This window comes from Capricornis sumatraensis, chromosome 3 (genome assembly GCF_032405125.1).
Source record: "Capricornis sumatraensis isolate serow.1 chromosome 3, serow.2, whole genome shotgun sequence".
In the NCBI taxonomy this organism is placed as follows: Eukaryota; Metazoa; Chordata; class Mammalia; order Artiodactyla; family Bovidae; genus Capricornis; species Capricornis sumatraensis.
Window position 1 is genome coordinate 3,022,987 of NC_091071.1, and position 23,166 is coordinate 3,046,152.

Below are 23,166 nucleotides of genomic sequence, written 5' to 3' on the forward strand. Positions count from 1 at the left end.
TGCAGCGCCTGAGCCCTGCTGCAGCCAAGCACATAAATCAGCACTTTTTTTAAAAAGACCCAGTCCAGCGAGCGTCGCAGAGCACGTGGGGAAACCGCAACTCCTGTGCACCGCCAGCGGGGGTGCAAACTGGCACAGCCGCTGTGGGACAAAGCACGGAGGCTCCTCAAAGAATAAACCAGAGCTTCCCTATGACCCAGCAACCCCACGTCCGGGCCAGCGCTGCTTGGATGCCCACAAGCCCCAGGGCGATTCTGTTCACCTCAGCCCAGCGGGAGCCTCGCTGATCAGACCCCGGCTCCCAGCTCCATCCCTCTAGGTCCCAACAACAATGCAGGAAGGAGGGGGCGACGACGCTTCCTCCTGCTCCCCTTACAGGACCTACCGCAGGTGGACGGCACCCCGCAAGCACGACAGCAGGCACGTGCTTTATAAATGGACCCTCTTCACTCGACATCTTCACACGAACAGTTCACTTCAGTTGCTCAGTCGGGTCTTTGCAACCCCATGAACTGCAGCACACCAGGCTTCTCTGTCCATCACCAACTCCCGGAGCTTGCTCAAACTCATGTCCCTCGCATCAGTGATGCCATCCAACCGTCTCATCCTCTGTCATCCCCTTCTCCTCCTGCCTTCAATCTTTCCCAGCATCAGGGTCTTTTCCAATGAGTCACTTCTTCGCATCAGGTGGCCAAAATATTGGAGCTTCAGCCTCAGCATCAGTCCTTCCAGTGAACATTCAGGACCGATTTCCTTTAGGATAGACTGGTTGGATCTCCTCGCAGTCCAAGGGACTCTCAAGAGTCTTCTCCAACACCACAGTTCAAAAGCATCAATTCTTCAGCGCTCAGCTTTCTTCACAGTCCCAACTCTCACATCCATACATGATCACTGGAAAAACCATAGCCTTGACTAGACGGACCTTTGTCGGCAAAGTGATGTCTCTGCCTTTTAAATGCTGTCCAGGTTGTCACGTGAACGGGGATGAGGCAAACCCCTGCGGACCGCAGTGGGACTTGTGGCCTCAGGAGCCCCGCACCCCCGACGTGTGGCGGCTGCGTGCAGCGCTCCTCCAGGGGGCGGGCAGCCACGGCTCAGGCATGTTTGCGAAGGCGGTTCCCTGCAGTGTCCACTCATCTCTACCGCCGATGCCAAACGGTCTTCCCAAGTCCTCCAGCATCGAGTGAGAGTAGATCCAGGGCTGCTGGTTGGAGAGCCGAGACCGGCTGCCCCATCTGGGCCCTGGAGTGTCCGTTCCCCCGAAGAAGCCGGTTCACATTAACACGGTCATTACAGGAGCAAGTGAGGAGGCGGCTTCCAAGAGGGTCGCGCCCACTCTGTGTCACACACTCCCCCGACACACAGTTCTGCAGGTGTTGACTGCAGACATGGAGAGAGCCCCCCAGAGACAGACACTCTAGGACGGGCCGGCTGGATCTCCTTGCAGTCCAAGAGACTCTCAAGAGTCTTCTCCAGCACCGCAGTTCACGGAAGCACAGAGCAGACCCCAGGGGGGGTGGGGGGAACCAGGGGCCGGGGGTGGGCACAGTGACGGGGCCGTACTTACAGCTGCGCCTGCTTCTCTGCCAGTTCTTTGGTTTTCTCCTACAATCAGAAACGGAGAAAGCAAGGTGAGACGAACGGGCCAGCGCGGCTGTGTGCAGTCAGACTGCCACCGGCTGCAGCTCTGCCCACGTGCGCACGCGGCCTCCCTGCCGGGGCGCCCTGTGCCCGCTGACCTGCTCTGAGCCACACCGGAACCTATCTTTCCATTTGGTCGGACCTCGCAGCACAGAAGGGACATTTCACACCCAGCTCCCTTATGTAACAACAGGCCAGGCAGGGACGAGGAAAGACAGGTCAGACCTTTGACAAGTCTCAGAATAAGGATTCCAGCAACTCCCTGATGGTGAAGCTTCATAATCGCACTTTTAAAAGCCAGCCCCCGGGAACAGCGAGCAGGTGCACGTGGGCTTGCGTTTGTACAAATACACTTCAACGTGCCCACAGGGATTCAGGTCTAGCCAACATTTTCTGTCCCCTTCAGTCAAGAAATCATTCTTGGACTCTCCTGCCAGTCCAGTGGTTAGGGCCCCTCACTTCCACGGCAGGGGGCTCATGTTCTGATCCCTGGTCTGGGAACTAAGATCCCACGTGCCTTGGGGACGGCCACACGTACATACAAATAAAAAAGGAAACCACTCCTGCTTTAGTGAAGGTGGCCCGGCGGGCCCTAATGGACCCCCTCGCAGGCTCTTAGTCGCTCCCGGCGCCTGAGCTGAGGAGACTTGTGAGCGCTGGGTGGCGGCAGGGAGAGGGACTGCTGAAGCCCCCAGAAGAACAGACAGCAAAGGAGCCTCGGGGGCTCGAGACAGACCCATGCGAGACTTCTCACCCTTGGGGAGGCAGCTCGGGACCACCCAGCCCGGGACCCCGGGAGAGCGGTCCACCACCTCCACAAGCCTGCTCCGCGCCCGCTCGGGGGCGCGGCCCCGGGGCCGGCGCTACGAGCTTTGGGGGGAAGCCAAGGGTCAGGCTCGGGCTCAGGAGATGCGGGTCTCTGCCCCAGTGCTCTCAGCTGGGACATGGGACTCCCACGCTGTCGGGGTGCTGTGAGAATGGAATCCAGCAGCGGCGGACAACTACACCCAGTGTCTGCAGGGGGCAGACTCGGGAAAGGAGGGTCACTCGAGGGAGTCGGGACCTCTGAGCATCTGGCCCCTCCACCCGCACGGCCCGGCCCCACCACTGACCCAGACGGTCTCGCGGATCAGCCGGGCTATCTTGAGCAGCAGCTGCCCGAAGGAGCCCGGCTCGAGGCGGGTGGCCGAGTGCTGGATGCAGACGCAGAGGAGGAAGGCAGGCGCCAGCTGGTGGTCAGCGCCACCCGGCTCGACCAGCGTCATGATCCGCTGCAGCAGCGCGTCCTCCGCGTCGGGCTCGAACTCCAGCTGCAGCGGCCGCGGCCTGGGCAGGGCGGGCCGGGCCGGGGCGGGGGCGCTGCGGGCCCGCAGCAGGGCGCCGCACAGCCGGCAGCTCTGCGGCGCAGCCCGGAGGCGGGCCAGGGCCTGGGCGGGCAGCGGCTGGGCCTGCGCCGGGTCCTTGAACAGCAGCAGGTAGTAGAGGCCCAGGGACAGCAGGTCGCCATGCCGCAGCGCCACCGGGCGGGTGCCCACCTCCGCGAAGTTGACGGCGACGGGCGCCCCGGGCAGCGGCTCCAGCAGCAGCTGGGCCCCCGCCGGGCCCTGGCCCGAGGGCTGGCGCCGGCGCAGGGTGCAGTGCAGGGGAAGGATGTCGGGGGCCGAGAGGCTGATGCTGGGCTTGCTGGATGGGGTCCTCTGGCCCACCGTGTGCCGCTCTCGGTTGAGCACGTACACCAGGCTGTCCTGAAATGCAGACGCCAGAGCTCAGGAGCTGGCCGCCACGCCGGCAACTCCATTCCCGGCAGCTCAGCTGCCGGGGCGCCCACCCTGGAGCACGGCCTGCCCCCAGCCTGCCCACCCTGGGCATCCACCCCGACTCCCAGACACCAGGGCGACTCCAATGGAGACCTGAGAGCGGCCCTGCACACACTTGGGGCCACAGGAGGCAGGGGCGTTGGCCCAGGGGAACCACTCCCTGGGACCCGCCAACCCCCCCACCACGGGGAGGCGGCAGGTCCCCCCCAAAGCCAGGCAGGCAGCGGCCTAAGCGACAGGTGGGTGGGGCCCAGGATCAGGTGAGCCCTGGCTGGGGTCAGTCAGTGAGGAGCTGGAGGTCCCTCCCAGGGCCCTGCTGCCTCCTACTGCAGCCTGCACCAGAGAAAGTTCTAGAAGCAGAGAACAGGGAAGCCTCTACTCTCCTCCAGAGTCCAGGACTGACCAAAGCCACCACAGCCCCCGGGCCCAGCTAAGGCCAGCTGGAGGTGTCCACCTGAGAGCCCCTAGCCCCCTGACCCCCAGGTCCATCTGAGAGCCTCCTGCCCCCCGCCCCCGGTCCATCTGAGAGCCCCTGCCCCCTGCCCGCCACGTCCATCTGAGAGGCCCGCCCCCCCCCCCGGGTCCATCTGAGAGACCCGCCCCGCTGGTCCATCTGAGAGCCCCTGCCCCCCGCCCCCCGGTCCATCTGAGAGCCCCTGCCCCCCGCCCCCCGGTCCATCTGAGAGCCCCTGCCCCCTGCCCCCCACGTCCATCTGAGAGCCCCTGCCCCCTGCCCCCCAGTCCATCTGAGAGCCCCTGCCCCCCGTCCATCTGAGAGCCCCGCCCCCCGCCCCCCCCCCCCCGGTCCATCTGAGAGCCCCGCCCCGTGAGGGCTCACGTGCTGCTGGCTGTAGCCCTGCAGGAGCAGCAGGTGGGGTGACTCATAGAAGGAGCAGCGCATGGCGTCCCGGCCAGGCTCCTCGGGGTCCCGGGTGGAAGCCGAGCTCAGGCTGGTCTCGCTGACTGTGCGGCGCAGCCGCGGCGGTGGAGGAGGGCTCCGGGCACCCCCTGCGGCCAGGGCCGGGGTTCCCTTGGCACGGCTCCGCTGCAGCCTCCGGGCTTGGGCGTTTATCCCTGAAAAGCAGCCGTGCGAGGTGAGCAGGGCCTGGGCTCAGGCCTCAGGAGCCACTCCTCATGCCGGTCACTGCTCCGTCCAGCAGGCCTGCAAGGAGCCGCAGGACTCTGCCCACTGACCGCATCCTGGAAGGCTGGGCACCTTGGGGGCTCCCCCAGGAGCCAGGCATCCCAGCCATCCTGAATCCCAAACACCCCCCAGGAGCCTGGCGGCACGCTGCAATCAGCCCCCTGAGGGATGCCAAGCCCACCTCCACGCCCAACCCATCCACCCGACCCATCCTGGCACCCCGCATGAGCGTGTGTGCGCTGGTTAGATGAGAACCGCTCATCCACCCCACATTCCACAAGAAGGAAGCCACCAACTCACCACGGCACCCCAGCCCACCGCCCGGAGCACAGCCGCGCGTTCTCAGGCCACCTCCAGCACGGCAGGTCAGAGGTGCGCTGTGCCCACTCATGCACACACCAGCACCCCCCAGGAAAGCCTTGGACAGACCTCTATGGGTGGGAAGCGCTCTTTCACAGTAAAGCCACACGAAAGCTGAGAAGCCACCCAGAACTCGAGACTGGTCTCCCGTCGCGGCCTCATCCCCGGCCAGCCAGGGCTTCCGCTCTGAGCCCTCCGAGCGCCCTCCGCAGCCGCTGTCTGCAGCGTCCTGCCCACGACCACTCCAAACAGAAGCAGACACTGCCGGGGGAAGGGAGGGGGCAGGCGGGGCCAAGGGCGCGGCCTTACCAGGAGCTGGCAGCCAAGCGGGAGGGAGACGAATCTGCTTTTAGCAGGAGAGGGAAGCCGGCTCCTCTGCAGCCACAGGGGGCCAGGGCTGCGGGAGGGAGGCCGCTCTGCTCAGCCCAGCCGCAGTGCGAGTGTCAGCCGGGACCGCCGCTGCCGCAGAGCCGGGTGAGGGAGCCAGGGGAGGGGCGCGGTGGGGGCAGGAGGCAGGCATGGAGGAGGCAGCCCCCTCAGCCCTGTGTCCCAGCTGGGGCGGCGCCGTCCGAGCCCCGGGCCCCCCTCCCTCCATAGAGGACGCGCCCAGAACCGCCTTCCAGAAGTGGGCTCCCAGGCAGCAACAGAGCCCAGAGGGTCACCCTTCCCTCTCGGACAAGGACGAGGCCTGGGCGCCTGGAGCCAGGGTCCCCTGGGATGCACAAGACGGGCGTGGGCGCCAGCTCCCAGCCACCGGACCCTCAGCTGGGGTCCCGCCCCCAGGCCACACCAGGGCCTCTCACCCACCCGCGCTCAGAATGGCCTGGAGTGTGGAACAGCGCCGCCGGCCTGGCTCCCAGGGCTCCTCCGCGGGTCCCCGGGGGGCAGGACCAGGGCTGTTGGCGGCAGGGTGGGGTGGAGGCAGGGGCAGCTAGAGGCCAGGGCCACTGGACTGCCGACACAGCACGGCCAGCACACAAAGCCGACTCCAACGCTGCACACCCCACCGGGGCACAGCCAGGACGACCCTCGCATGCAGACACCGAGCAAGGACAGGCACGGGGCCCCCGTGAGCTCCACGGGGACCGTTCACCCGGCAGGATGGAGCCACGGCCGCTGCCCAGGTAGAAAGGCCGAAGGGGGCGGCGCAAGGGCAGGAGACCCTGTCCGCACGGCAGCCGTGCGGGAAGCACCCCTGCGTGTGCCCGCGGGTGGATCCACAGACACGCCAAGCTGCTTGCAAAAGCAGACAGGAAGCACGCAGCAGGTTCTAGAACTAGCCGGCTCACAGGTCGGGGGAGGGAGCCCAGGGCCGGCCAGCACACGTGGAACGCCACACGTGCACACACAAGGACACGCTTCACGGGCAGCTGTGTGTGCCGTCTACTCACTCATAAAAACTCAATAAACAAGGTTTTTCAAGTGTCAAGGTCAACTCTGGAAGGGAGGTACCCAGGTGTCAAGTACGTTATTGTCTATCCTTTATATTTTAAAACTTTCTTAAAGTAAAAGTCGTGAACACCACGCGGTCCCCTCCTGCGTGAGGACTCTGAGCTGCCCCGAGGTGGGGGGATCACCAGGCAGCCAGTAGCTCCGAGGAGGTCGTGGCTTTCGGGGCTGATGCACGCATCCCAGTGGCGTGCAAAACCAGGGCAGCTCTGCCCCCCTGAGCAGACCCTCCTCGCTGAGCCTGGGATGGGGACGCGTCCCCGCACAGCGGGAGGCAGGACACAGGAGCGGCCTCGCTCCTGGACGGGGTGTCTCTGACGGGGAAGGGGACCGCGTCTGCGGGAGGGGTCCTTGACGGACAGAGGGGCGGCGTGTCCTCCAAGCACAATGGTTGCAGCTCAGGGAAGGAGCGGGCTCTCCTCTCACCGCAGCACTGCAGGGTGGGACCCGAGTCTCCCATTGGATGCTCCGGGGCAGGCAGCACGGGCCAGGGGGACGCCCCACCACACGGAGGTTCCTGTGCTGGCCCAGGCATCCCCATCCTCTCTGCCGGGAGAGAGCAGAGAACCCTGGACACGGGGGAGGGGACGTCTGCTGGAAGCAGCTGTGGTCAGGGCTCCAGAGCAGCCCTGGAAAGAACAACAAGGCCTTTGCTGCTTGTCAGGACGTTCCAACAGCAGACAGGCTGCAGGTCTGACCCTGGGCCCGTGTGAGCCTCTCTCCCCGGAGCCGGAGGGTCTGAAACAAGACGAGCAGCTCGGAGCAGCCCCTGCTGCCACCCCCACCACCGGGGCCAGGGCAGGACTCGGACTGACTGAGACGGGGGCTGACGAGGCCAATGAGCCTGCGCAGGCGAGTTCTGCTGAGACAGGGCTGACTGAGCCGACTTCAGGGCCCTGACAACAGCTGGGGATGCGCTGCTGAGACACTTGGCCGTGGCCGTGGTGGAGTCCCAAGTCAGACCTGCCTTCAGCACGCCCGCTGGACTGGAATGCTGTTTCCAGGTCAGCAAAGGCTGCGTGACGAAGCTCCACAACAACCAAGCAACCCGTGAGCTTAACCTGAAGCTTTCTTGTATTTGAAATGTACAATAACGGAGACCTCAGGATCGTCCGGACAGCACCTGTCTCCTACACGGCTGGCCTTATTCCACGCACTTTGCATTTAACTCCATTTCACTCTCATATTATAACAAACGCTACAAGGGACTGCAGTGAGATAAGAATATGTTACCTGGTTTTCCAGGCTCAATCTTCCCATGGGCAGACACAGTTCTAAACAGAAGCCTCTGTGCAGGGCCTGCCTCCCCGCGAGGAGCACACCCGAAGACCTGCCGGCCACGTCAGTCACGCGGCACTGGGGTCCTGACCAGTACAGTCATGTCCGAAACACACACGGGCGGCGAGAGAACTGGAAAGGGGAGGCTGTAACTACGTTACAGACGACGTGATTGTGTACAGAGAAAACGCAAAGCAATCTATGGGCAAACTCTTAGAAGTAAGAAATGAAGTTACTCAGCAAGGGGACCATACACCGCAAGTAAAGAAATGCAATGCTGATTTTAAATGCTAGGGACAAAGCAAAACCGGCACGTCGTTACGAATGGCGCCATTTACAGCAGCGCCAGGGGCCGTGAAAAGACTAAGGAATGAACCTTCCAGAAGCTGCGCAAGACCGCACCACTGAAGACCACAAAGTGCTGCTGGCAGAGATGAAGGAAACCGAAGCGGAAGCAGCACCAAGTGCAAGCGAGGAAAGGGAACCGCCAGCGCCCCGCACGCCGCCCGGAAAGGGAACCGCCAGCCCCCCGCACGCCGCCCGAAAAGGGAACCGCCAGCGCCCCGCACGCCGCCCGGAAAGGCAACCGCCAGCGCCCCGCACGCCGCCCGGAAAGGCAACCGCCAGCGCCCCGCACGCCGCCCGGAAAGGGAACCGCCAGCCCCCCGCACGCCGCCCGGAAAGGGAACCGCCAGCCCCCCGCACGCTGCCCGGAAAGGCAACCGCCAGCCCCCCGCACGCTGCCCGAAAAGGGAACCGCCAGCGCCCCGCACGCTGCCGGGCGGCGTGGGGGCCAACCAGCAAGCAGCTGGAAGACACTGTGGGGCCGCATCTCTACCACTGGCTGTCAAGGCCGCTCTGAGGTGGACGCGACAGGGACATGCACAGCAGGGCCACTGCAAACGGGCCCAAGCTGGAGCCTTTACTCACCTCCGCCAACAGCAGGATGACCAAGTCAGCTGCTCCACAACACGCCGAAACGACGCAGCAGGCACTGACGCCACAGGAACGCACTTTAGCAGTGTGGACTCTGTCACGCCAGTTTTATTTCCATTCTTTAAATCAGGCTTTAAAGACCCTCATGTGAAAGGCAAGACCAGGAAGCTCTCCAAAGAGAACAAGGGGAACATCTTTATAACCCCGGAGACAAGGAAGAATGTCTTACCCAAAGCTGAAACAGAAAAACACTGACCGTAAAGAAGAGGATGAACAAATCCAACCACGTTCACGGACTTACTCATCAAAAGATGCTGCAATTAGGATTCAGAGCATCAGCTCACAGATCTGGAGGAAATAATCACAACACGCATCGCTGACAAAGACGAGAGGCCAGAGTAAAGGACGCCCACAGAGCAATACAGGGCTTCCCCGACAGTCAGCTGGCAAAGAATCCGCCTGCAGTGCAGGAGACCCTGCTTCGATTCCTGGGTCGGGAAAGAATCCGCCAGCAATGTAGGACCCTTGGGTTCAATCCCTGGGTTGGGAAGACCCCCTGGAGAAGGGAACGGCTACCCAACTCCAGTATTCTGGCCTGGAGAATTCCATGGACTGTACAGTCCATGGGGTCGTGAAGGGTTGGACATGACAACCAACTTCCACTTTCTCATTTCACAAATCAATAAGGACAAGATCAGACCATAGAAAATGCAGAAGAGCAGCCCACGCTCTTGAGGTGGCCAGTGGGTGGTGGACCAGGAAGCTGGCCTCATCAGGTAGAGTGAAAATGCACACACTCAGGGTCCAGCCAGTCCCCGCCAGGCGCGCACCGCAGAGGGGCTGCACACATGGGCACCAGGATGCTCACAGCAGCGTGGCTCCCAGACTCACTCGCGAGGGACAGGCCACGGCTGGGAGCAGCATGATGGAGGAGACGTAAATCCACGCACACAACTCAAAACAAGCAAAGCCAAACTCGCAGGCAGAAATACACGGGCGATAATGCTACAAGGAGAACCGAGAAGACAGCCGTTGCAAAATCACGACAGCGGTTCCTTCCGAGGGGCACGGAGAGGGTGGCGCTCAGGGCGGCCCCGGGGGACAGCAAGCCGAGTCCACGTGCCCTCCTCAGCCTTGGGACCAACCTATGGGTCCACACAGGGTGCCTCCAACAGCCCCACACCCGACCGAAGCTTCAGGACCTGCCACCGTACCTGTCTGGGCGGAGGGCACCTGGAGGACACGGCGGGCACCAGAGCCCCACGTCTATCCCACCGAGGGCCCTGCCCCCTGCAAGCGGCCACAGGCTGCAGTAACCCGAGTTCCAACCAGCATCGAGGACGCGTCCTACACCAGCCGCTCCAGCAGCTGGATGCTGCCAGCCCTGCGGCTCCATCTCTCCCCAGCCCCATGCCCAGCACGAGTCTCCGCCCGCCACCCAAGGAGCTGACAGATGTCCGCCTTCCGCCAGCAGCCCAGGGGCGCCAGCAGCCCAGGGGCTCCAGTCCCAGGCGAAACGCAGACGTCCTGCGCCTCCCAGCCTCCTCTCCAGGGCTGGGTGGAGAGCCAAGGACACCTCCCCGGGCCACGGCCCCGCCCCTTCCGCCGCACCCCAGCCGGGACGTCTCATTTCTGAAGCTGGCTCACGGGTGCACAAACAGGTCACTGCATTACCGTGGAACTAGTCCTCTGCTGAAAGTATTTCAAAACAAAGACGAGGAAAGCAACGGGAGGCGGGTACCGACTGTCAAGCACAGATGGCTTGTGTACAGTCTAAAATCTACTCCGTCTCACAAACTAACATCAGGAGTGTGCGTCCCTGTCCAGTCGGCAGAGACTCTAAGCCACATGAAAGCGAAGGCGAGGCGAGACGGGCACGCGCAGAAACTGCCCGTGGGGGCGCCACCCGGCGTCGCCAAGGTCGAAACCAACCAGAGGCACGGCACCAACCACGTCCTGCTAGACACGCACGGGCCTGCATTTAAAAACGCCTCTAGCTCTCCACGCTGAATCCCACCTTTAAGTTCCTATCCTCCAGAAATAATCAGAAAAGAATCAAAGATGCTTACATAAGCATTACTTACAGAGAGAAGTGGGAAATATTCTGAAGCTTCACTAAGGACACAGTCACGCAGACCACACCCCACTAAGCGCTAAACATGACGCTCACAGCATAAGTGAGTACACCGAGTTAAAAAGCGTGAAGGGCTCTGCGCACAGGTTGATTCGAATTACGCAAGAAAATAAACTTGATAGTAAGAAAAGGAAAGGCACCAAATGTTAAAAGCAATTCTCTTTTGGAGGTAATTTCACAGACGATTTTTACTCTCTGTATACTTTGTCTTATTTTCCAAATTTTCAACAATAAAAGCATTTTAAAGTACCGAGGAGGGGCTCCCCTGGCGGCTCAGCGGTAAAGAATCCGCCTGCCAGCACAGGAGACACGGGTTTGAGCCCTGCTCCGGGAAGATCCCACCTGCCGTGGAGCAGCTCAGCCCCAGCACCTTGACACTGAGCCTGCGCTCTCAGCCCGGGAGCCGCAACGGGGGAAAAGCCCGAACGGCGATGAAGAACAGATTAATCAAATCTAAAACCTGTTTTTTTCTTTTAAAAAAAAGAACATCCTTAAAGTACCGAGGAGTATTATCTCCATGGTAAAACCTAGACCTCCTCCTACTAATTAGGGCCTTAATCAGGAAGAGCAGCGTCTCTGGGAGGGCTAATAACCTAATTAAGATAATGGGTAACCGAGCAGATCAAATGCTTCGGCCACTTGTCAGCCCGTCACAGATGGAGACGGGCCTCCCAGAGCCGTGCCAGAGACAGATCGGCGCGGCAGAGGCCGGATTTTTCTTCAGCTGAAACCGAAGGCCCCGTCAGATTCCCCGGAGACTCCTCGAGCCCTCCCTGGAGGGGACCCTGGTAAACACAGCACCCGCCCAGCTGCGCCCCAGGCCTCGACGACCCACGGGAGGGGCTTGCCCACCGGCGGCGCTCAGCCGGGGACGCGCACTCCGTGGCCGAGCTCAGCGCCGAGCTCAGCATCGGCTCTGCTGCTCCGCTAGGAGAGGCCTCCTTGCCCCCGAGGCCATGCCTCCAAACGCCTGCACGGCTGCCCACGTGCACACAGGCTGGAAGCCAGGAGGGGAAATCACTGGGAAAATCGAGCGAGCAGACAAAACAGAAGCTAGGAGAGAACACATCACGGGAAGACGGCCGCCCGGGAGGCACCGAGCCCAGGTAAGAGCAGGCCCGGCAGGGGCGATCCGAGGACCGGGGTGGTCCTTCAGAGAACGTGCGTTTTTAGGGTGAAATGCCCATTAAAAGTCGCTAAACACAGCAGAGATTAAAAATGCATAAAGGGCCAAAATCCGCAAACAGAAAATTTTAATAACCTTCATAAAATAAGAGAACATGGACTTTATAAACAAATATGACAACTGATGCTGGAGTAGGAAGTGGCAACCCTCTCCAGTATCCTTACCTGGAAAGCCCCATGGACAGAGGAGCCTGGCTGGCTACGTGCATGGGGTCTCGGAGAGGGGGACACCACTGAGTGACTGACAGACGGCGCAGGATGACTGATACAGCCGTCGTTTTTACATTAAAAAAAGAAATCTGACACAGAGGACGCAGATGCACGCTGAGTCTGTGGCAGGAGGCTGGGGGGAGACACTGTGTTTCCAGGGGAGAAGGCGGGGATTAAGTCCAAAGGAGCAAGAACCACGTGTCATAGCTTCTCCCGGAGGGAGAGTTAGAAGACGTGCAACAGAGGCCTCCAAAATGCTAGGAAAGAAAGTATTTTCATCTAAAACTCTACATCCAGCTACACTATTAATCAAGCATTAAGGTAGAAAAAAGATCTTTTAAGCAACTTCACTTCCCATGGACACTCTCAGGAGGCCACTGGAGAAGCCAGTCCACGGAAGCCAGGCGTAAACCTACAGCCAGGAAGAAGGGGACGGGAGATGGGGCGGGGTGGGGGTCCCCTCTGCAGAGACACCAAGGAGGGGCGGTGAGAGCGGGCTGGAGAGCAGCCGCTCCCAACTGGATAAAACCCACACACACCCGAGCATCTTGAGAAGAGATGCCCGCAGAGGACCGAGGAATCCTGAGTGAGTGAAAAGTACCGAGGAGAAAGGGCAAACAAGTAACAGTGACAGCAGTTAATTTCAAAGAAAACAGAAGCTGGACAGGAAGAAAAGGTCCTCAGCTGTCAAACGCTGTCTCTGGCCCTAAGAATGTAAACACTGATTACAAATCTAAACAAACTTCTTTAGATTCTTGAGCGGACAGGGCCGAGGGGCTGATACTTTACATGAGCGAGAGTGAGCAGAGTGGCATTCTCACCCAGCGGTAGTGGGACACGTGTTACCGTAAGCTGTGGGATTAAATGCCAACAAGGGCCAGAGTTCACAGCCGAACCTGGTTCCCTCTGGGCAGGGCCAGCTGGGAAGCGGGGAAGGCGAGGGCAGCAACGGGCTGTTGTGGCTTCTGTGGTTTGCTTTGTTGATCTTAATTAGTGATGAGAAAGTATCGCTTTACCTGCTCAGGGATGTAACTGGTGAAAACAAGCTTTTAAATGCACATGCTTTTCTACCTAGTGAACCAAGGAGTGAATGAATGCACGCACATATGGTATATGTTTCCTCAGTGCCGAGACACACGTTCACATCTCTGAATGCACCCTGCGTGCACACGGAAGTCCCAGGCAGCAGCTGTCATGTGAGAGCTGCCTGTTGCTCCTGGGGGGCCAGATTGTGCACCATTCCAGTCACTTAGGAACCACCTGAAGAATGGACGAGTTCTGGCTGCCGAGCACAAACGTGCCGAGGCCGAGAGACAATCCCAGGATAACAGTGAAGTGCTCTTAAGAGGCGTGGGCTCAGCAATGCTTTTTGCTTCTTTTCATTTTTGTTTATTTTTGGCTGTGCTGGGTACTCCCTGCTGCCCGGATTCTGCTCCAGCTGTGAAAGTGAGAGTCACCCTGTAGTTCCGGTGCTCGGGCTTCTCACTGCAGTGGCTTCTCTTGTTGCGGAGCACAGGCTCGGGGCACACGGGCTTAGCTGCCCCACATGTGGGATCCTCCTGGACCAGGGATCAAACCTGTGTCTCTGGCAGAGGGATTCTTTACCACCGAGCCACCCAGGGAAGCCCAGCAACGTTCCTGAGGCCCAGAAAAGGGCACCTGTGCGCAAATAAGTAATAATATGAGGCACTGTGTCCTCGCTGACCTTGTAGCACTCTCTACGTTAGCGGTAAGGAGGTACTGGTGTTCTTACGATCAATAGCATTTTTATGTGGTGAAATACAGTGCATACAGCAATGCCTACTGCAAGATTTTCCTTAAATGATTCATCAGTAAAAAAAAAAAAAACCTAAAATATACACAATGTTCTGACCATACCCTGGAGTATTCCATAAGCCCTAAAATGAATGAATTAAAATGATAACAGATGACATGCGAAGATTTTCAAAAGGAATTTGCTAAGACAAGATACAGAGGTCTTCCTTGGTGGGCTAGTGGTTGAGAATCTGCCTGTCAACGCAGGGGTCACGGGGTTGATCCCTGGCCTGGGAAGTTTCCACCTGGCACGTAACAGCAAAGGCCCGTGGGCCACAGCTACTGAGCCGCACTCGAGAGCCTGCGAGCCCTGCGCTGCCACTGCTGAAGCCCACACGCCTGCAGCCGAGCTCTGCAGCGAGAAGCCTCTGCAATGGGAAGGCTGCAACCAGCACGCAGGGCAGCCCCTGCTCGCGGCGACCAGAGAAAGCCCACGTGCAGCAAGACGACCCCGCGTGACCGAGAGTAAAGCAATAAATCTTTAAATACAGAAAAATAAGTACGCGATCCTGTTTCTTTAAAAAAACTTAATGAAAATCCCACACAGGGACATGTTTACATAGATCTGAACAGCAGCATGGGCACACAGGATAACTATGGAAGGCCATGTGGGAGCAGAATTCTAAGATGCCCGTGACCTCTGCCCCTGGGGTCTCTCCAGGAGTAGCCTCATGGGCAGGAGAGATCCTGCAGGTATCATAAAGTTCCTGAGCAGCTGATCTGGAGACAGAGATTATTCGGCGGACCCAACCCAACATGCAAGCGACCTCCAAGCGGAGTGCTCTCTGGCTGGTCACAGAAGAGAAGGTCTGAACAAGGTGGTCCCCTCGCTCAGTCGGGAGGGGCCACAGGAAAAGGAGCTGAGAGTGGGCGCTGGTCCACAGCTAGCAAGGAAAAGGAAGAAATGAAACAGAACAGGGCCGTTTCAGTCCCACAGCCCCGAGGAGCAGATGCTGCCTTGCACCAGCGACTCCTCCCCACCGTCTGTTTTCCCCTTTCGACTCGAACACCCGTGGCGTTACCCTGCACCTGTCCCACCACTGGCTGCTGGGAGCAGGACGGGTAACTCGTCCCTGTGCCCACGGCTCCATGGGGGAAGGACTGTGCCCCTCCTCCCTCAGGGCTGTACTTAATGGACTAAACCCAGGGGCCTCCTCCACACCTGACTGAGGCTACTAGGATGATGAGGTTTGGGACTTGACCTGATACGGTAGGGGGGTGAGATCTGGGGACCGGGAGATGAGCTGCGTGCACTTTGCACGTGGATGAGGGTCGCTGGGGCCAGAGGGCAGACTGCAGCCAGAATTCTGGATGAGCCCAACAACCGTGCCTGGTCTAACCTCCTCCCCAGGAGTGGGTGGTGGTCCGCAAGGGGCGGTGGGGAGAGGTGTCTGGGCATCAATAAAAACAGGGAGGGGAGAAGGAGAGAGTTCTAACCAACTTCACATGACCGGCTGGGGTGCAGGGCGGGTCCAAGGGACCTCGAGCTGCGGCCTCAGCTCCAAGGCCTTGGCTTTTCCAGGGCAACCAGTGCCTGCTCAGCAGGAGGCGGCACCGAGGAAGAGCCAGCAGGGACAGACAGGCAGTCTCCCCCAGGAGTGACCAGACAAGCACACCCCCAATCCAGGCGACGACGACAACGGTGTGCCTCGTAACAGCCTGAGACCTGAGCTGAGCAGGGACTGGCCTGTGGCGGGCCCCACAATCAGAGCGCGTGGCGCCCCCAAGCTCAGCACAGCAGGACCCACGGTCGGAGCGTGGCGCCCACGGCAGGCGGAGCACCCACGGTCAGTGCGCGTGGCGCCCACAAGCGCCTGCCTGAAGCTCGCAAGCAGGCTGAAAGGAGACACAAAAGCCCGCACACCCTCTGATTTAGTTCACAAAGTTCACACTGAGGCAAAACCGGGCCATCTGGAGAAAAGCAAAGCACGACCGTCACAGAGTCGGGATGTGGGCACACCTCCGGCAGAGACCCCGGCCAGCCCGCCGAGGACCAGGAAGGCGGGGCCACGGTGCTTTGTAACGACTGGTTCGGCTGCACAGACGCGGCTTTGTTGGTGACGGTCTTTGGTTTGTCACCTACTATTTTCTCTCCCTCTCTTTGCTCTGCGCCGGGCCCTCACTGCTGGGGGCTGGCTCTCTCTAGCTGCAGAGCATCCACGCGAGCGTGTGCCGGCTTCAGCAGCTGCGGCTGCCGGGCTCCCGGGCTCAGGCTCGGCAGCCGTGCTGCGCAGGCTTACCGCTCCCTGGCCTGTGGGGTCCCCGGGATCAGGGGTTGAGCCCATGTCTCTTGCAGTGGCAGGTGGATTCTTTACCTCTGAGCCACCAGGGAAGCCCTCGGATATGCTTCATATCCTCTTCTGTAAAAAGGAAAACGGTTCATCATGGTGGTCTAACGGGAGCTCGGGTCTCAATGACCTTTCCTCTCTATATTTTCAAGAGTGGTTCGAAGTCTTTAAGATGAACATGTGTTGCTATACGACCAGGATCGGGGGTGAGCAGACCTCCCCTAGCTCCCTGACAGTGGGCCCTGCCCCGGCACCCCACACGCTCTGGGCTCCCAGCCCTGCCTCCACCCACACCCGTAAGCCACAGGCACAGGCGCCTCCCTCAACCCTCCTTCTCAGCCTAACGTTGTGGAAAAGCTGTCTGCGCACAGGCTTCCTAGTCTGTCTGCTACTCACCCTCCTGGATAACAAGGAAACACTGCAGGCGCCTGAAAGGCTGTGAAGAACAGAAACACATGCCCTCTGCAAAGGACACTCTAGACATGGGTGAGAATTCTTCCTCCAGCCAGAGAGAAGAGCTATGCTGACCTGGGGTCATAATTCCTAGGTGTGTATTTTTTCATGGATTAAGTATGGCTGGGATATTCTATACATACAGAGTAAGTATCTCTGAAAAGCACATATTTCATCTGCACCGTGCCGTGTGACACTACAGCTTGTGCCTTGCACGCTCAGATCACATGCCAGGGTTAAAGTCAGCTCCCACGCCCTAAGGACCCTCCGTCAGCCTACAGAGAGCTGGGGCCTCCTGCCAACAGCCAGCATCAACCTACCAGCTGGCATCGCAAATGTTAAATTACCTTAGCCTTCTAGAGATCCATCAAACGTGCTCAGGATGGTTTGGTATACATTTCTGGTCTGGGTTTAGTTTTCGTATCCACATTCATAAGTGAATTTGGCTGATCACTTTTATAATGTTCTGCCTCTCTGGTTTTTACATAAAGGTTATATTTGTTATATATATAAAAAAAAATGTGTCTTCTTTTCCTGTTTTCTGGCATAGTCTGATGTAAAATATTGAAATAAATCTTCTCATTGAACATCAGGTAGAATTGGCCTGTACAACCTTCTAGGTCTTACTTTTTTTTATTTTACTTTGGTTTTGGTTGGGGACATCTTCAAACTACTCAAGCCATTTCTTTTAAGGTGGTACGTCCATTCAGGCTTTCTATCCTTCAGTAAGTCTGGGTAGGTTATCTCTGTGTAGGAGATTGCCCATTTCAACTAAGCTTTCAACTTTACCGGCATAAAGCTTTATAGTGTATCGCTTACGTGTATCATCTTTAGCTTTCCCCAGTCTTCCCAGTTTTGACTGTTTCTTAGTCTTTCCAGAGAACCTGCTCTTCGCTCGGGTGGCCCTCCGCACTGCCGGTATACTCCCGTCTTTACTCTCTGCTCTATATTGCTTCTTTGAATTGTTGTGTCCTTTTCTAACCCAGCTCTGAAAGCACAGAGCACATCACTCTTCACTCTTCATTTTCTTCGAGGGCAGTGCTTACAGCCAGGGCCCCCTCCTCGAAACATCACGGCCGCATGCGTAAGCTGCACTCTCATCACTCTTCAGTTCTAATTCACGTTAAAGTGTCTTTTTTGATGCTTATTAGGAAGTGTCTTAGTGTCTAAATGTATGAGTGTGCAAGACGCTCTATCATTGTATTTCAACACCCATTCTGTCCTGTTTTCCTCTCGCATAACAATGGGGATGGCAATGATGCGTCCAGCAGGCACAGACTGCGCCTTCTGGCCTCCCGTGCAGGTAGGCAGGGCCTTCTCGGCTTCCCTAGTAGCTGGGGTGGCAAAGAACCCACCTGCAATGCAGGAGACCTGGGTTCAGTCCCTGGGTCGGGAAGATCCCCTGGAGAAAGGGACAACAACCCACTCCAGTACTCTTGCCTGGAGATCCCGTGGACAGAGGGGCCTGGTGGGGCACAGTCCATGGGGTCGCAGAGAGTCTGACGTGACCGAGTGACAAACACATGGGGCCTGCTAAGTTCCATCAGCGAAAGACGAGGGCATGCCATCTTCCAGGACAGGGTCTGCAGAGACACCGTCTCCCCTTCCCGCTCCCTTCCTTCCTCCCGCCTTAAAGGAACATGCGGCGGCAGTAGCCCTGCCGTCACCCTGCACCTGGAGGTGACCCTGGGGATGGAAGGCACGAACTACAACGGTGGGGCTGGCCCCAGAGAAGCCAGGGTCCCTGGGGACCAGGAAAGCGTCCCCACTGGCCCTGAACCGACTCCCTCTGGACGTGAAAGAGAAATCTCCCTGTCCTGGGCTCAGTCACTGTCAAATGTAATGTCTGGTCAAACGCAATTCCTAACTGATGAAGACGAGTTTAAGACAACCCTCTGGAGGTGGCCCTGGGGCACGGTGGACAGCCCACTGGACTTCGGGAGATGACATCACCTTGGTGCTGGGTTTCCTGATCACAGACGTCACACACACAGAAGCATTTACAACTTGGACTAACAATAAAACCAACACCATCTCCTCCCCCACCCAACCTGCAAGAAGAGGAAGGCTTCCCGTCTGCCTTCCGGCCACTGCAGCTCCCCTCCCGCCCCTCTGGCCCCAGCTACTCTGGATTGTTCCACTTTCCCTGGTTTTTCCCTTAGAGTTACACTCCACAGTGGTGCTAAACGACACTGCCCTACTTTGCTTCTCTTTAAACCTCATACAGAATGGCCACACCGCGTATTTTCCTGCGCGTTTCTTTTCCCCTCAGCGTTATGAGATGCACCTATTAATATTATCTGGACACACGAGGCCTGGGTCCACGTTATTTACTGCATGACTACACCGCGCGGCCTCCACTCCGCGCTAATGGAGATGTGCATTTTTTCGGGCTTCAGGCTATTACAAAATGCTGCTGTTTTACTCTCCTACTCATCTCCTGGGGACCGCAGGGCAGTCTCTCTAGCAAAGTGCTTCCTGAATTGGCACACATGGGAACCGAGGACATCCACATGGCATGTGGGAGGTAAGCTAGAGGGGTTGAGGTGTCTGCAGAGGCTGCAGCGGCGGCCCAGATTCTGGCCACCTCGACAGACGAGGGAGCAGTCAGATGGAGGGCACCAGAGCCCCACGAGCGGGGTGGAGCCCTGGGGCACGTTGCCACACTAGCAGAGAGCCCCCACCTCCTGAAGGGACCAGTCTGCATTGTGGCCCCCTGGCCATCACATCAGCGTGCCCCCCTCCTCACCAAACCTCAGCACTGTCAGACTTCATTTTTGTTAAAAAAGGAAAAGGAAAAAACAGCTCTGTGGTCTCGATTCCCATTTTTCTCACCACTAACAAGATGCAGCGTCCTTTCACGTTTACTGCCCACTCTTATTTCCTCCTCTATGAAATACCTAAGCATCTCTTTTGCCGTTTATTGGGTTGCTTCATCTTGTCAAAGACACCTTCTCCCCCCACGTTAATCTCTCCTGGATTGGACTGTCTCACGTATTGTGAAGTCTCCGTGCTTACAGCCTGCCTTCCTCTTCTCACTGTTCATCACTTGATAGAATAAGGGATTCTGTTTGTCAGTCTCTCCATGACTTTAGCTCTTTTGTGTCTTCTTTAGGAAATTTTCCTCTGTGCTGTTTATCTTTCATTCCCAGCTTAACTGTTTTGCAGTCAGAGAACATGTCCCACGAATCAGGTAATTTAAAATATGTTCAAGCAGAAAGTAAAGAGAGTTTCACTTTCTGCTTGAACACGAGGGGGGGGGGGTGTGTGTGTTACATGCCCAGTGTTTATTTGACAATAAAGTGCATTTTCTAATTGTTGAGTGGAAGGTTCTATAACAAACGCCTAACAGATCGAGACTGCAAGTGCCGGTGGGGAATGGGTGGCAAACCCGGCCTGGGTGTCTGCTGCCACGCGTCCTGCCCTGAGCTTCCTTAAAGGGCAGAGTTCCGCAGCCACGACGGAGACTGTAGAGCCTCACGAGGCTGAACACACTTCCTAGCCGGCTCTTTATGGGCTTCCCCAGTCGCTCAGGGGTAAAGAATCCGCCTGCCGTGCAGGAGACGCAGAAGACTCCGGTTTGATCCCTGGCTGGGGAAAATCCCCTGGAAGAAGAACCTGCTACCCACTCCAGTACTCTTGCTTAAGAAGTCCCATGGACAGAGGAGCCTGGGGGGCTGCAGTCCCTGGGGTCGTAGAGTCAGACATGACTGAGCACCATTCCACCACCACCTAGCCCTTTACAAGAAATGTTCGCCAACTCCTAGTGTGTGTTCAAAAGTATTTCCTTTTTGTCTGCTTCACATGGATTAACGAAAAGAGCTGTGTAAAAGCCTGCGACGACGACACTTGGGACAGATTGTGGCCCTCTGTTCACGCTGAGGCTGTTCTACTAGACGTGAACGCTAAGCTGCGCCCCTTCCCGCTGCCGCTCCTCTCCTCTCCCAGCACTGGGCCCTTCTGCCCCTGGCAATCACTTTCAGTTTGAAGCGTCTGGATGACACTGTTACTCTAAGCGCTTTTTGCCTTTTCCCCACTCCCTCGTCTTACGTTCTGGGCGTGCTGCTCGTCAACAAAGCACCAAAGCTGAGCGCCGTTTCCCACAGACTCCGACAGCCTCCGACAGCCTCCGTCTTCCAGCCAGGACGCTTAGTCCCTCGCTACGTACGCAGCGACAGACAGACTTGGTTTCACGTCCACCATCTTAGACGGTGCCTTCCTCCTGCACCTTCCGTCTGTGCCTCCCACGCGCCTCGTCCCTGGCGTCCTGATGATTGACCCGCACCGAGCAGCTCGGCGTCCTGATTGACCCGCACCGAGCAGCTTGGCCGGCTGGCGCGCCCTCTGTGCCCTGACCACGGATGGAACGCTCGGCCCTGCCTTAGAAGTGCTGAGGTGTAAGCACTGGGTCACCAGGCAAGTCCCCTACCTTCTTTTGAATTAGGAATTTTTTAACTCTATTCTTTAACCATTTCCCTCCAAAAGAAAGTGGTTTATTGCTTTTAGGACAAAAATGCTCTCAGAAATTTTTTTAGTGAAGAAATTTTTTTTGGAACTTTTAGACTTCTAAAATGCTATTTTTGTCCGCTTCAATACAGAGGCCACTGCCGGGGCTGGAAGGCGCAGTCCGCGGCTCTGGGTCCCCTCCCCACCTCTGGCTGAAGCCGCCTGTTCAGAAGCAGGGCTGGTGCTGTTGGTGCCCCCCTGCCCCGCCGCCTGGGGCGCCCCTCTGCCGGCACCCACTCCAGCTCTTGCTCACCACCACCAGCCCCCTCCCCGCCGCAGCATCCTGTACAGGAGCCTGGGGGACAGGCAGGGACCAAGCTGCTTCTGGTCAGGCTGGCTCAGAAGGAAAGCCAGAGGCCATGCGTCCACTGCTGCCGCTTACGGCCCTAGTCTGGTTGTGGGGTCAGCATGCTTGAAGTGAAGTGTGAATCTTTTCAGGCTTCTCCCTAACGCTGTAACATGAACTCTAGACTTCAAACACAGTGGACAGGTTCATCAGTGTCTCCCTGCTGGAGCACTGTAAAAACAGCTTAACCGTTATCCTCAGGTTTAAATCCCTCTGCTTGCTTCTTTCTCGTTTATTTTTATTGTTTTTTTTTTAATGGAGAAATACATCATCTGTTTTCAAAATAGCGCTTGAAAAATACAAGGAGTACAGATACTATAAAACAAAGCCAACTCCAGTCATGAGATACTACGCACACAGTATGAAAAAATAGTCCGATATTCAGGTAATGAAAACAAGAATTAAAAAGCTCCAACTTTCCAGCTTGGAAAAACAAGTACAATTACACGAAACATTTAATAAACTAATTTTCCCCCAATGTGTGAACAAAACGACAGGACTAAATTTGTGCCTGGCAATTTCAAGGACACAATCGCTATTCAAAATACACAGGTACTGTACACACGTCACCTGATTTTATTGTGGCAGAAGGGGAGAGGACCACACAGGTAGCAGGAACACCGTGTACTAGGCGTCAGGAAGTCACGGTGAACAGAGTCTCAATTACTGCACAGCCCACAACGTAAACAACGAGAATCCAACTTTGGGGAAATTATTCAAAAGGACAGGGAAGGAGTTTAAGAAGCTGCTGTTTGAGATGAAAAATGCACGTGTGGTAGAAAGGAACACTGTCGGGGGATGGGAAGAATCAGAACCAGGCTGTATGGAAAACCTGTTAGGTTTGCTACGTCCAGAATAAGACTGAGTTTTCATTCACCTACAAGCGCGGCATTCCTGTTTTTCAACATGAATGTTCTGTGGCTTAATTATGAGTGGCCTTTTTTTTTAAAGAAAGGTATTTTGAATCTTTTGCAGGATAAACAAGAGTAGAAAGCTGACCAGATGGCAAGTGCTTGCTAGAAACTTTATGTCTCTACATGTAAATTTCACTAATGAATTTTACTAAGTCATTACAAATAAAAATTGATTTAAAATTCTAGAGAAAATGCTTTTGCTTACACGTTTAAATTAGAAATTAACTTTACCATAAGCAGGTATTCTGTGGAGTATACGCATCTTCTCTTACGTGGAGACTGTTAACGGCCATCCAAGATGGATAACATGCTTCACAGGAATTACTTTTAGTAAAACTTCGCTGCGATACTAGCCAGGTGGCCAGAGGGCTGTTGGCCTCACATCATGGCTATGGAAACACTAGCATACCGAGTGTTCTGTGAAACAATACACAAGCGCGCCTTGTGCACACAAGCAGAGAGAAGGCAGTGGGGGTAGGGGTACGAAAAGCTTTTTCTTGTTTTAAGACAAATGATTAAGTTATGGAGCTCTGTTAGCTCAATACAGTATCTGCTGTCTGACCGCTGATTGGTCGCACCCTGAAACAGTTCTACAGATAAAACCAGTGTCTCCTTTCTTGATCCTGTCCCATCAAAACCAAGCACTTACTAATTACTGTTCCAACACCAAGCGCATATCCTAAGAGTTGA

General features: G+C 57.1%; 1 protein-coding gene across 1 annotated transcript in view; it reads right to left on the reverse strand.

Moving 5' to 3' along the window:
- RADIL (Rap associating with DIL domain) overlaps nucleotides 1-23,166 on the reverse strand; it is a 51,147-nt gene that overhangs the window by 14,663 nt on the left and 13,318 nt on the right. The window contains exons 2-4 of the mRNA XM_068969432.1: nucleotides 4,297-4,532; nucleotides 2,754-3,386; nucleotides 1,568-1,605 (exon numbers count right to left, since the gene is read on the reverse strand). Coding sequence (XP_068825533.1) covers nucleotides 1,568-1,605; nucleotides 2,754-3,386; nucleotides 4,297-4,532 — 907 coding nt within the window. The remainder of the gene's footprint in view (nucleotides 1-1,567; nucleotides 1,606-2,753; nucleotides 3,387-4,296; nucleotides 4,533-23,166) is intronic.